Raw genomic sequence first — 14,289 nt, 5'->3', positions numbered from 1 at the left:
GAAATGCCTGTTACAAATGTCTCTACCCCAACTATATTTAAACCTTGTGTTACAATAAAATAATCTATTTCAGTCCTATATATACCTCAACTATATGCCCACAAATTATTATTACAAATCTTTACATTACCACAGGTTATAACTTCAACAATTTTTTTAACATTATTTCCTTAATTTTTCCTCTAAAATCACAATTAAAAATCTCTCGATAATATTATATTCATATTAATTGCTACCTAATCCAGAATTTTATGTAACAAATTTCCCTTTCTTTACTTGTAACATAGGCATACAGTACTATATTGTATATATACCTGAATATGCCATCTGAGATCTACAATAATTAATCTTCCAGTCATTACTAAAGTTGTAATCAATATTTTCACTGATTTCCTACAAAGTATAATTATGCCAGAACATAGTTATTTTCCTAGATTCCATATTGTATCTCTTCTCCAGTGTTTATTTGTTTGTAATCTCTCTTTTTATGCCAAAAATCTTATATCTTTCAATATTATTACATCAAGTCATAACTTACAAAACCAGTTTAGGATGCTTGTTCTTCTTTTTATATGTCTAATACTTTTTACATTTACTGAAAGACCTCTAAAATTGTCATTATGTCTATGTTGCAGCTTACCACAAATTATGGAGATTTGAAGTATTTGTCTCATTTGCATTATTAATTTCATTGCTTTTTCTCTTTTACACTTATCCCTTTAAACTTTATTTTTCTGTCTCATATTCATTTGCCAATAGAATTATTTTTACTGTTTACTGTTTTCCAGTTTATGATTTTCTCATCACTTATTTCAGAACCTTCTTCTATAATATCTTCTGTTTCATTTTTCTCTTTATTCTTATCTTTATTTTCACCCTGATCTTGCTTTGCTACTTCTTTTTTTTAATTAGGACCATTTCTTCCCTCTGTATACTGTCCTCACTTTTGTTTTCTTCTTCTTCATCCTTCTCTGGATTACAGTCCATCTATCTATAAATACTAAATTTGGTTACATTTATAACATTTCAATTCATGCTTTTTTTGCATCATGATCTGTTTCTCCACAAACATAACATTTCCTGTTATCAGTTACTTATCAAATTATATCTTTTCCACAGGGAAAAAAAACATGGTTTAGGTTGTCTCCAATATTTTACAATACCGCTGTTACCGTCTACATTTATCATACGAGGAATATGCACATTTTTTCTTTCTCCATTTTCAGTACCATATGATAGTCCCATCCACCAGGCCATAGTCCTCTGTTATTATACACTTTGCTAATGTCCCTAACTTCTTTACAAAATTTGCTTAAATGTTTCTTTAAAGTCTCTTTTTCAACTTCAGTTCAAAACTGAACATGTATTTTCTTTTTTGTTTCTGTGTGAAATGCTTTACCCACATATGAGTTCCATGGATTACAGCTATTTTTCTTTAATACTCCCACAAAAAACTTTGCATAGCAGAATCAGTCTCAAAATGCCATACCTGTCCATTTCTTTTTTTCTTCTTTGTTCTCAACTCTTACCAGAAATTTCCTTCTATTGTTGACATTTCCTTTCCTCTGTCCCTCTCTTATCACTTTCACTGCAGTTCCCTTAACAAAGTCAGCATATGATTTTTTTCCTGGCACTCTTCTTTTAAAATGGCTTCTCATTCCACTGATTGGATTTTGTCCATAAATTCACCCCTTGAAACATCTTTTCCACACACTGGCTCACTCTGCAACAACAATTCACACAAAATATCATCCCACACCTCTCCTAACTGGAGGGATGTAATAAAATATCCATCATTGTTTTGAATATTTCCTTCCAATGAAACAAGCAATCAGAATCCTGTAAAGCCTCAAGCACTGCATTGGCATTTGCCTTTATGCTGTCTACCATCTTAAATCTCCTTGAGCACTGTTCTCCCAGCTGCCATTATGGTAATATTGCAACAAGCACGCTCTTAACGAGTAGGAGAATTTCCCCTTTGCTTGGGCCACGTTTCCCTAGTAGTATAAATACCACTTTGGGTCTGCCTTGAAAAGAAGCTACTAGCGTAGTGGGACTAACTCATTAAATTGAGAATAAATAAAAATGTTATAATATCAATAATCAGTATGAATAAGGTTTTACATCTGCATCTGCGCTATACTTTCTTCAACTCTAAGTTAATCTGCATAAATGCATATATGCTGAATACACATCCTAACTCTAAAGAATATTTTTTGTTAGAAAACTGAAACAAATTCACATAAATTACTGAATAATCTAGGCAGTTAATTATATTTCATTTATATTTAAAGAAACATTGAAAATCCAATAATCTTCACTTCCGCCTTTTATGGTCTTCTGTCTTTTCTGTAAATAATCTGGTTTTCTTGAAACATGAAAGTGCCGCCTAAGAACTTGCAAAATGAATAATTAAGGCAAGCAAAATAAACATTACTCTGTATTGTTCCAAGTCACTGCTGAGATACTGGAAGAGCCACCCTAAGGTCCATCTGTTTCCAGGTGAATCACTCATACAATTAGGCCTTCCATAACCCCCCCCCCCTTCAACATTGGTGCAAGTCTGGGTGGGAGATTTAATACTGTATGGAAAAACATGCATTCTGGAATACCAAACTGGAACTTAAATTGTCATATCCAGAAATCCAAAATTCATAGGTTCATAGGTGTGTATTAGGCTAATGGCCCTGGAGTCTTTACAAGCCTAGCCCTCAAAAAATTGCCCAGGCACAGTGCCACCCGATGTCAGTTCACAGTGCCCATAGCCAGTAGTGCAACTGGAATGATCCCAGGAGTGAACTTTCTGTTACCCTTCCACTCATCAAGATTTCTCTTGAAGAGGGACAGTGAGGTGCTCTGCTTGACATGAATGGGAAGCTTATTCCAGAGTATGGGCAGTCTTTGGGAGATGAACCTGTCCCTCCAGCATGTTCTGTTAATTGTGATAATGAGGTTGTGATCTCTGGAGCATGTGGCATGGGAGGATTGGGATTTTGTTAGGTGTAGCATTTCAAGTAGGGTTGGGTTGGACATGGCTTTGTAAGTCAAGCAAAGATCACCTCTAAGTAGACGATAAGAGACTGAAGTTTATTGAGTCTGTCCATGTAGGACATGTGTTTAAGGCCAAGGATTCTTTTTCTGAGGTACTTTTGTGGCCTCTTCAGCTGTTGTAGGTGTCTGGTCAGGTACATGCCAAACTGGGCATTATTTTCGATGACTGGTCTAATGAGGGATGAGTAGAGAGGGATAATGACCTCTTTCTTCCTGGATGCGAAACATTTGGTTATAAGATCTGCCAAGTAGAAGGACTTTCTGACCACAGTGTTAATGTGGTGCTCAAAGGTGAGGCGACTGTTGACCTGGGTGCCCAGATCTCCTATCTTCAGTGTTCATTGGGCTCCCATCAACATGGTAATTCATGGGAACTGAGTTTTTTCCAAAGGGGATGATAACGCATTTTTTGGCATTGAGCTTCAGGCCATGGTTCTGACACCAGTCATTGGTCTCAGAGAGGCCCTTTTATAGGATGTCTGCATCACTTGGGGAGTTAGTAATGACTCCTAGCTTGCAGTCATCAGTGAACTTAGTCAGCCAGAGTCCTTCTGTGTTGGCCTGGACTTCTGAGAAGTAGATGCCAAACAGGAGAGTGCCCAGGACCGAGCCCCGTGGGACTCCACTCGTGACTGATCGACAGTCTGACTTGGAATCCACTACTTTCACTCTGTAGGTCCTGTCTGTGAGCCAATTTGCAACCCACCTAGTGATGTAAGGATTGATGCCTAGTTTGGTGAGTTTATCAGTGATACCTGAGTGGGGAATGGTATCAAAGGCCTTGGACAGGTCGAGGTAGGCTGTATGCACTGCTTTACCCTCATCCACAGCCTTGGTTACTGCCTCGAAGAAGTCAACCAGGTTCAGCAGGCAGGATCTTCCCTTGACAAAGCCAGTCTTACTGTAGCAATATCTGCAAAGCACAAAAAAAGCAGTATAAGGTTCTTAAAATAATATTTGCAGCTTTAAAAATTATAAACCGATAGCATTGCTTGTTTGTTTCCCTAGCTTTATGTTCATTTAAATAAATTCTTGTAGGTCTGTAACCAAACTGATAATGTACTGTAGAAAAATGGAAATTTCACTGCTGAATTAAACAGGAAACTCAAGTGAAGTTTTTTCTCCATGTCATAAACTCTAATGAAACTAAAGTAGTAATCTAACACTGTATTAATTCTTCAGCATTTTTTGCATTTCTCTACCTTTATAAAACTTGATCTTAACTGTTGAATTATTTACCTTGTGACCCTCAGACCATAATTTATTTGTAAGAATTTTCTCAGTGTGTAGTTCTCTGCCTACTGCCTTACATGTATCTGTTCTTTCAGCTGACATCATTTAATTCTTTCAGTGCTTTGGCATGCTGCAAGGGTTTATTGTTACTGCCTGCAATTTTCCTTGTAGCCCAAATTTCCAGATAAACAATAAGAATTTTTACTATGTAAAATCTGTCACCAATAATATTGAATTGATCTTTACCATACTGCTTTATAACATACAGTACTCTTTAATTCACCTCTCTGAGCTGACCTGTAATCTGATAAGTCCCTGCCTCTGGTGTACTCTAATAAACCGCAATTCCTACATGAAATGTATAAAACTTTAAATTATTTATATATACACATTTACACTAGAATTGAACTGATCTGATTCTTGAGCTTTACTTGTCTGTCCTTTACAAGTCTGTGAAGTTTCCTCATATAGTATTATATTGCATTATTTCTTTACATGAGATCTGAACTTGTGGCTGCACTGACACATACTTATGTTGTACTCTGCCTTGCATGGAATCTGAACCTATGACTATACTGTCACTTTTAAAAATGTAAAATTGACTTTAAATTTTACACTCTTTAAAACTAGCAAAGCATCATTTAATATCTGTAAATGCTGTGTCTCTGTCTCTGTATCCATATGTTATTTATCCATTGCAACACTTTATTATCATAATTCAGTGGTCTTGAGAATGTCTGCTGAAACAAAACAGGAAAAATTAATCTACCAGATCTGTAAATTTCTGGTGTACCATATACAACATGTGCTACAAAAATGGTGTATGTATTTACTAATTATAGTAGTCTGTAACTATCATCTTTTTTCTTTACTGGCCATAAAAGTGGATTGAATGAACATGTTTGTTTTACAATGCTACCTTTTTCTTTCTGGCCTGTCATTGCTTCTCAGAGAATAAGATACTGTTTCTGAAAATGTGGTACGTTTTCTGCTTGCCCTTCGGCTTTGGCAACTGAAGGAAAATGCATTTTGTTTTTGGCCATGAATCTTCATATTCTTGTAGTATATGAGTTTTCAAATTCTATACATCTCCACAATCTACTGCACACAATTTTTACAAGTGTCTTCTGACATTCAGGAGCATTTTTGTTTTTCCATAAAATCTTGTTAACGAGAGCTAAAACATTTAGCTCTGACAACACACTTGCACCTAGTGTAGTACTCTCACACTGAGAACTGCTCACTGCTTTAACCTTTGACTCTTCAAATCCAGATAGCATTATAACTGCAAATCTGATGTTGTAAACCTTTATTCATTCCTTACTGTTAAGACTTTGGTTCCATCCTCGGAACCAACACGGCCGGTACCAAGCTCACACCAGCCAAAAACTCTCAGCTAAGACCTACTCACAATGCCCCTCTCATAGTCTCTCCAGATCTTGTTTTCCGCATTCCTCGTCAGATGTGCCAAGCCTTCTCTCAGCTAAGTGTAGCTTTTTTGTGGTTATTTCGAGTCTTTAGTGTTTGTAGACAGTTTTTATCATCTAAATATATTTCTTATCTCTACCGTCTTCATTTCCTGACTAAACCCTACCCACTACCTTGGTAGTTCTTTCGTACCACCGTTGGTACTACTCCCTCTCTCCCTACCTTAGGAGGCCCTCCTCTTACCTTTTTGGCATTTCTTAGTACCATTGTTGATACTTTTTTTTTCTGCTATCTGTACAAAAAAAAAAAAGTGCTTTCTTTCGCCGTCCTATCTCTTGTTGTTAGATATAGTTTGTTGTGTGGTAGTACTAGTGTGTTTTATAATGGTGGATAAGGCCAAGCTTGGATTCAAGCAGTGTGATAAGTACGGGCACAAGATGCCCAATTCTGACAGTCACGCCCGGTGTGTTTACTGTTTGGGCATTAGAAATCGAAAAGCTGCTAAGAAAAAGAGTCATCCAACAAGTCCCACCAGACCAAAGAGGATCCGGCTTTTACTTGAGGTTCTTTTTAGTGCCAAAAAAGACAGGTGACTGGAGACCAATCCTGGATCTCAGCTTACTAAACAAATTCATCAAACGTCAACAATTCTGGATGGTCATGGTACAGTCCATTCTGCCCTTTCTGGGGAAGGACAACTGGATGTGCTCTATAGACCTCAAGGATGCGTATTACCACATAAAGATGAACAAACGCTCTCAGAGATTTCTCCGCTTCCAGCTGGGAGCCAGTCATTATCAGTTTAGGGTACTGCCCTTTGTTCTCTCGACAACTCCCAGAGTGTTCACCAAATGTATGGCAGTCATAGGAGCTCATCTCTGACTACAAGGATTCCAGGTGTTTCCATATCTAGATGATTGGCTCCTTACTGCCACAACCAGAAATCTTCTCATTCTCAGTCTCTCTTACACCAAGGCCTTGCTCTTTGTCTAGGTAACACGATCAACATGGACAAATCACACATCTCCAACAAGAACACTTTAATTCATTGGAGCGATCTTCAACACAATGTCCTGTCAGGCTTCCCTTCCTCCACACAGGCTTTCAAAAATAAGAAACCAGATACAAGTCCTCCTCCCACAGACTTTTGTACCAGCATGCCTTGTACTAAAACAGTTGGGCTGTATGGCAGCAACCATTACCGTGGTAACTGGAGAGGTTGCACATGAGACTAGTACAGTGGCTCCTTTCATCACAATGGTCGATCTTAACCCACCCACTCGACCACATGATACACCTTACAAATCTTTGCAAGAAAGAAATGCTATGCTGAGTGAATCAGTAACAAGACTAGTACTACTTGGTGTCGACCATTCTGTCTTCCCCAGCCCAGGGCCACGGTGACCACAAACACTTCCCAGTTAGCATGGGGGGTTGGGCATTTCCAGGGAAAGACAATCCAAGGCACCTGGTCCCCTTGGAGGCCAATTTGCACATAAATGTCCTGGAATTGAAGGCAGTTCTCTTAGCATTGCAAGTGTTCCACACATATCCCTTCCTTTTGGGACCATTGCAATTCAATCGAACAACATGTCAGTCATCTGGTACATCAACAAACAAGGAGGAACCAGGTCTTACCCCCGTGTCAGGAATCCATAAGAATTTGGCACTGGGTGATGGCTTCCAACCGCTTTCTCATAGCAATGCACATTCCCTCCAACCGCTTTCTCATAGCAATGCACATTCCCGGGAGTTCCAATCTTATTGTAGACAATCTGAGCAGGAACATTTTGATGCCTCACGAGTGGTCCCTCAATCCAATAATAGCAGATTAGATCTTCCCCCGTTGGGGCAGGCCTTCCTACGACCTGTTTGCTTCACCCCTAAACAACAAATGCAGAAGCTATTTTGCCCTGATCCCCCCTCAGGGGGAGTCACCGAGGGATGATTTGACACACGATTGGCCCCTGGGTCTACTGTATGCTTTTCCCCCATTTCCCCTCATCCTGAAATTTCCACAGAAAGCTCAAAGGTTGAGAAGCAACGTGATCCTCATTGCCCCTTATTGTCCCCATCAAGTCTGGTTCCCATTCGTATGGCCTCACCTGATTCACAGCCCATGGATCCTGGATCAATCCCAAGGTCTGCTGTCTCATCCTCAGGGACTGAGTCACCCCAATCTCCACAGCCTCAAGGTCACAGCTTGGTTTCTCCACTTCCAGTGATTGCCAGGCTACCTGATATTTCATCCCCTGTCTGTGAGATTCTTCTGGCTTCACACAAACCATCCACCAGTAAAATCTATTCCAGCAAGTGGACTAGGTTCTCTAGATAGGCAAAAGAACATAACACAGACCCCTTTTCCATGCTTATTCAGAAGATCCTTCAGTACCTCACTACCCTGTTGCACGCAGGAGCTTCAGCATCGACAATTACAGTGCATTTAGCAGCTATTGCAAAATTTCACAATGGAATCGACAGTTCATCTATGTCACACCGACTGTGCAAAACCTTCATGAAAAGAGTATTACATATTAAACCTCCTGTCAAGCCTCCTATAGAACCATGGGACTTGACGTTGGTGCTTCAGTCATTAACGAGTCCTCCATTCGAGCCTTCTAATTCCTGTGATATCAAATTCTTGTCTTGGAAAGCTCTACTTCTAGTAGCCCTTACCTCACATAGAAGGGTATCTGAGTTGCAGGCCTTGAGTGTCAAGAGACCTTACTTGATTTTTCATAGGGAAAGAGTGCCTGTACATACTGACCCCTCCTTTTTGCCCAAGGTCATTTCTGTTTTTTCCATTAATCAATCTATTGACCTACCGGTTTTCTTTTCCCACCATTCAAACAGAGGGGAATATCTTCTGCATACCCTCTATGTTCATAGGCAACTTCATTTCTACTTGGACAGAACTAAATCTTTCAGAAAAATGGATCAATTGTTTTTGGCTTTGCAGGACCCAGAATGGGTAAGCCTGTTTCCAAAATGACTTTATCTTCTTGGCTCAGAAACACCATTATTTTCATCTACCATCAAAACAAAGTGTCCTTACCTTCCAAAATAAAGGCTCACTCTACTAGATTGATGACTACCTCAGTGGCCTTTCATTCCATAGCCTCTATGGATGATATCTGTGCAGCAGCCACTTGGGCAAGACCTCATACCTTTATCATTCATTACAAATTGGATTTGGCCTCCAGTGGATGAGCATCTTTTGGTTCTATGGTGGTCAGGAATGTCCTTCCTTAGGGCCACCCAGGACTCAAGTAGCTGGGGACTCGGTCCTAACAGTGAGGAATGAATAAAGATTTACAACATCAGATAAAGAAGTTATGTCTTACCATAATGTTCCACTTTGTTGTAGATCTTTATTCATTCATTACTTCTCGTCCTCTTTCCCCCTGCCTGGACTCCTGGTGGACTTTAGGATTTCCTTATTAGTTAAGGTATCTGCTCAGACAGAGCCTCCTACTATCACTATTGCTACTTCTATACTATAATGGTGGGCAAACTCGATCTGAAGAGACTTTGAGAGGGGCATTGTGGGTAGGTCTTTGCTGAGAGTTTTTGGCTGGTGCGAGGTTGGTACCGGCCATGTCAGTTCCGAGGATGGAACCGAAGTCCTAACAGTAATAAATGAATAAAGATCTACAACACAAATGGAACGTTATGGTAAGACATAACTTCTTTTTATATCCTCTGGTAGAGGTCTGTTTGTAACTGAAACTGATGTATCTGCATTAATCAGTACATTATTCCATAACTCCTTGACAGTAAACAATGAAATATACAGTTTGTCATTCATCTTGACCTTAAACAATGTCAGATAAATCATTTGGTTTGATGCGGCACTACTACACCATTTATAGATTTTCTGAAAATCCTCTTCTATAGAAGTAGTAACAGCACTGACTTGAGCTATGGCATGAGTTTCTTCTTTACTCTGCCCTGAAGTCTGTACATTATTTACACTGGTGCTTACTTTATCAGACTGATCTATAATTTCTGCACTCTGGCAAGTCTTTGCATGTTTATCCCCTTCCATGCAATATTTGCACTGACTTCTGAAAACACATTCTGAACATTTGTATTTGAAATCATACTGTTAACGTTAAATTGAGACACTGAAAATATCTACTCTGTTTTCTTTTGTGAAATCTGCATGTCACATACACAGGCTGTGTTTGTGTCAAGCTGATATGTATTTGCAATTAACTCTGTATTTTGAATTATATGTGCTGTAGAATTTACACTGATTTCTAAAGACTGTAAACCATACTGATAAACAATGTTAAACATATGATAAATGTACTGTGAATCATTAGAAAGTTTCTCTGTTACCTCAGTCATTATAGTTTGCTCGTGTTTTAACCTGTTTACATCTAAAATATTTAATATTCCTGTTTTGTGAACATTTTAATTTAAATGGACATTTCTGGAAAAAAATTAGACTGCTTTACCCAGTTTTTAACTTTAAACTATACATTTACCGGTACTTTTACTGTTGAAGTCTTTAAACTGTTTTTGCATTTACTGTCTGAAATAGCTATAAAATATACATTTACTGATGCCTTTACTGTAGAAGTCTTTGAACTTTTCTGAGACTTACCATTTGATTTTGCTAGAAAATGCATTGTAATAAAAATGAATGCTCACATAAGGAAAATTGAAAGGGCGTTAAGCTGATGGCCGGGCATCTCTCAGCTTCTTCATACTCCTTCTTGTAAGGATTGCCTTGCCTCTTCAACATCACAGTGTAAACTTAAAGGTCTGTCATTTTCTTTGGAGATAGTAAAGTTTTCTGATACATTGCTCTTAACTGGATGATGTCCTTCACACTGGTACCTTAAATTGCTGTCTTGCTTTGCAGAGATTCTAAAGTTTTTCAATACTTTACTATAGATTGCTCTGAAGTAATGCCATCAAAGAACACTGCTGCTGTGTAAAGTACATGTATTCTGTGTGATGATGAACAGCTGTAGGTTTGCAGGGTTACTGTAGGTTTTGGGACTCACTTTAACCGTTGATACTGTTCCTCCCCAGTCATGTTGGGTGCCATTGTAAAAAATGGAATAAATGTCTTTATCTTTTAATTACTCATACCTGTCCTGAACAAGTGCCAAATGTGTCAATTTCTCCTTTATGTGCCAAATCTTCTTGTACCTTTCAGAATAAAAGTCTGTACACACACAGTAGTTCAGATGAAGGTTTATTATGTAGTAATAACATACTGTGGAGGTAGGTTTAGTAGTTCAACAAGATCTGAACAAGTATTATACAGACTGATTCCTTTTCTCTCTAATGGCAGAATTAAGACAAACTTCACCGTTTTCTGTAGTTTCTGGACTTTTACTGACTTCTGAATATCTGTACTTAATCTTCTGAATATATAAACTAACATCTGAATACTTAAACTGCTGGATATTTAAATGACTTCTATACTTATCTCCAGAGTATCTAAACTGAACTGTACTCAACCTTATGAGTATCTCAACTGAACTGACTTCTGTCTAGAAAGTGCCTTCTCATAATACTAAAACCCTGTAAATTTCTTGTAAGTTCTACATGCCTCTTTAGCCTTAGTTCCTAAGCCTTGTACCATCTAAACCAATCTGTTTTTGTGCCAAATGTTGCACACACTCTGCTAGCAGATTTCATCCTTGTCAGTGGTTTGCCCTGAAGGTTATTTCACCGAGCCGGTTTGTATCCTTCACTGGAACATTCCTTTCTATTGAAATGGCATATAAAATGTGAAACATAAAATTAAGATATAGGCCTGCTTTAATACGACTGCATTCTAGGCTTATGCAAAGAGAATAATGTATTTATGTTGGATATATTTATGTGACCTCTATTCTTATAAATGTAAGTAATCAAGCAAGAATGTATAAATTCCTTGTACTGAAAAACTGAACCCTTGTAGATTGTTGTAAAATAATTCTAGCCACTAGATAGCAGTATCACACTATTTTTTTTTCAGATTCATACAGCAGCTCATCTCACAGTAAGACGTGCCATTCAATTCTCAGCTAAAGCGTCTTCTGTGTGGAGACATGTGTGAATGGGCGTACCTTCGTTGAAGGTTGTGCGTCAGAGCTGGCAACTCGGTACGTAAAAATCTACTGCCAATCATTAGCGGACCGGAGTTCCGCTGTGGTGACCCCTAACTGGGAAAAGCCGAAAGACACAACAACAGCAGCTTATCTCAGATTTCTAAAAATCTTGTAATTATGTACTGAGGAGTTCAGTACTCTCATAGTTAGTACTTCTTTTCAAACACAGCTTTTTAGAATGTTTAAGGTGTTGAAATTAAGATAATTCATAATACTATAAAAGAGTTGCATTTCTTACAAACTGGAAGATAAAAACCTGACATAGAAAATGGATTTAAGAATGCAACAAATGTGAATCATAGAGACAAACACCCTAATTGTTCCCAGTAACATCTATAACAAATGAAACAATACATAAATAGATTATAAAATGTTAAATTAACTCATCTATAACAAAACCATCTAAAAATAAAGTAAACAACAGCTTAGATGCTAATAAGGACACTATAATGAAGTATTACTTAATTATTCCCTAGCAACTGACATTAAATGAAATATAACTACCAAAGAGATTAAGACCAGTAGTCTCCTGTGGACCAGAATAAAGTGAGGGTTACATAATTAGAAAATTATAACCAAATGTATTACAACAATGCCAGACTTCCCATAAAATATTACAAAACAGAAAGGGCAACATTTAATACTTACAAATATACATTAGTGTGTGTGTTATTTAAGATAAACATGACAAATCATCATGCGTGAACCTTATTTATTTTTTCCATAATGAGAAAGTGTCTTTAAAGGATAACCTTACTTTCTTGCTTAATGTAGTATCAGTGTCAGTAACCCTAAACTGTTCAATTCAATGGCTAGTCTTTTATGCAAACAATCAGAATGATGGAGAATTGTTTACAATTGTGAGATGTACATACACACCTGAGGCTTATGCTGGACCTATGTAAATACACAGCTGAGATACTACTGAAGAACCAAAGAAATCATGAGGACTGAATAACTGTTTGCTTCCTGTAAGAAAGAGTATAAAAAGGGGAAAATGGCATGCCAGTCAATAAATAGACAAAATGGCTGACCACACTGTCTTTTGCTATGATATGTAAACTAAATCTTTGGAAGTCAAAATTAGAGCGCAGTCCTGTACAGCAACAGCAGCATCAACTGCATGTTTCAGAAATGGGTCTGCTCAACACATTTTAGAATGTCATGTAGTCTACAGTCAACATCTTCACTTTACACTACAAAGTAAATGCACACTTTCAAGCTAGGACAGGATTTGGCACAACTGTGCTATAGGAAATCTTATTATAATTTACTGTTACACAACCCTCCATGAAGAAGGCAGTACCATTATGGTTAAGATACATATCTTGGTCATAGAACTTCAAGGAATGGTCACTATATCAATAAAACTAGCTTTCCTCCATCTCCTGCTGAATAATTTGTGTGTGTGTGTATATGTGTATATATATATATATATATATATATATATATATATATATATATATATGTGTGTGTGTGTGTATGTATATTCATTTATAATTGTTAGAAGTATTTCAAATTTGCTTTTTCTTTGTATTTTAAAGATTTAATAGTTATCTAGTTTTATAACTTGCCACAGATAATTTTCTTATTGGGCTATATGCTTAAAGAATAAACAAAACTGCCAGACAATGCTGGCTTTGTAAGACTGCCTCACACACCTAGCAAGTTTCCATGGAATGCAGGCATGGGTCCACCATGAGCATATACTGGAAATAAGGGATTACTTTCTGAAACTCTCTCCAGGATTAAACAGGGTAGGGTAACCCTAATGTTATGTTTTACTGTTAATGAGACTACCCATTGAAGATCTATTGTCTTGGTTAGTATTTTACCCACAGCCATGTTTTTCCACTGCAATGATCCTACTATTGAAACATTTACTATTAAGGTAAGTATACTCACACAGCTGTACCATTTTAAATGTTTAACCTATTGCAATAAAGTGTGCATGTGCTTAGCTTCTCAGAAAGCCTGAAAAGGAAGATGGGCAAAACTCAGAGATACAGAAAGAACAGGGAGAGGAAGCTGAGAATGAAGATGAAAAGTGGGATACAAATACAGGTTCACTCAGCACAAAATCAAAATGTGAAAATACAGTCAAGGAAAGTAAAGAGAAGTAAGTTATTATTCAAGTGTTTTTTGGCTCTGATTCTCTGCATTTGATTGCATCCAAATTTCAATATGTGTGATGAAACTACTGTAGGTGTATCTCCATAACTCTAACCTAATTACCTTTATGACATATGCATATTGTAATTTAGTCAAAAATAGATGTGAAGGTTTGTTTATAAATACATATTAGGTGAACTGAATAACTGAGTAGGTAATTTCAAATTACAGATTCATCAAAATATTCTTCATATTGATCGTGACCGCAGTAGCCTAATCTATATGAATTATATCCTGTGTAAGATATAACAGACAACCATCCTCCAAAGCTTCAGGACACCTTCTTTGA

General features: G+C 37.5%; 1 protein-coding gene across 1 annotated transcript in view; it reads left to right on the top strand.

Moving 5' to 3' along the window:
• Window positions 1-14,289, top strand: part of UPF3A (UPF3A regulator of nonsense mediated mRNA decay) — a 1,027,051-nt gene that overhangs the window by 750,034 nt on the left and 262,728 nt on the right. The window contains exon 8 of the mRNA XM_044071110.1: window positions 13,790-13,947. Within this exon, the coding sequence (XP_043927045.1) occupies window positions 13,790-13,947 (158 nt within the window). The remainder of the gene's footprint in view (window positions 1-13,789; window positions 13,948-14,289) is intronic.

The sequence above is a fragment of the Protopterus annectens genome, chromosome 5.part0, assembly GCF_019279795.1.
Source record: "Protopterus annectens isolate FY-2018-M chromosome 5.part0, PAN1.0, whole genome shotgun sequence".
Taxonomy (NCBI): Eukaryota; Metazoa; Chordata; order Ceratodontiformes; family Protopteridae; genus Protopterus; species Protopterus annectens.
Note: the sequence above shows the minus strand (reverse complement) of the source record. Positions and strands in the feature narration are given on the sequence as shown.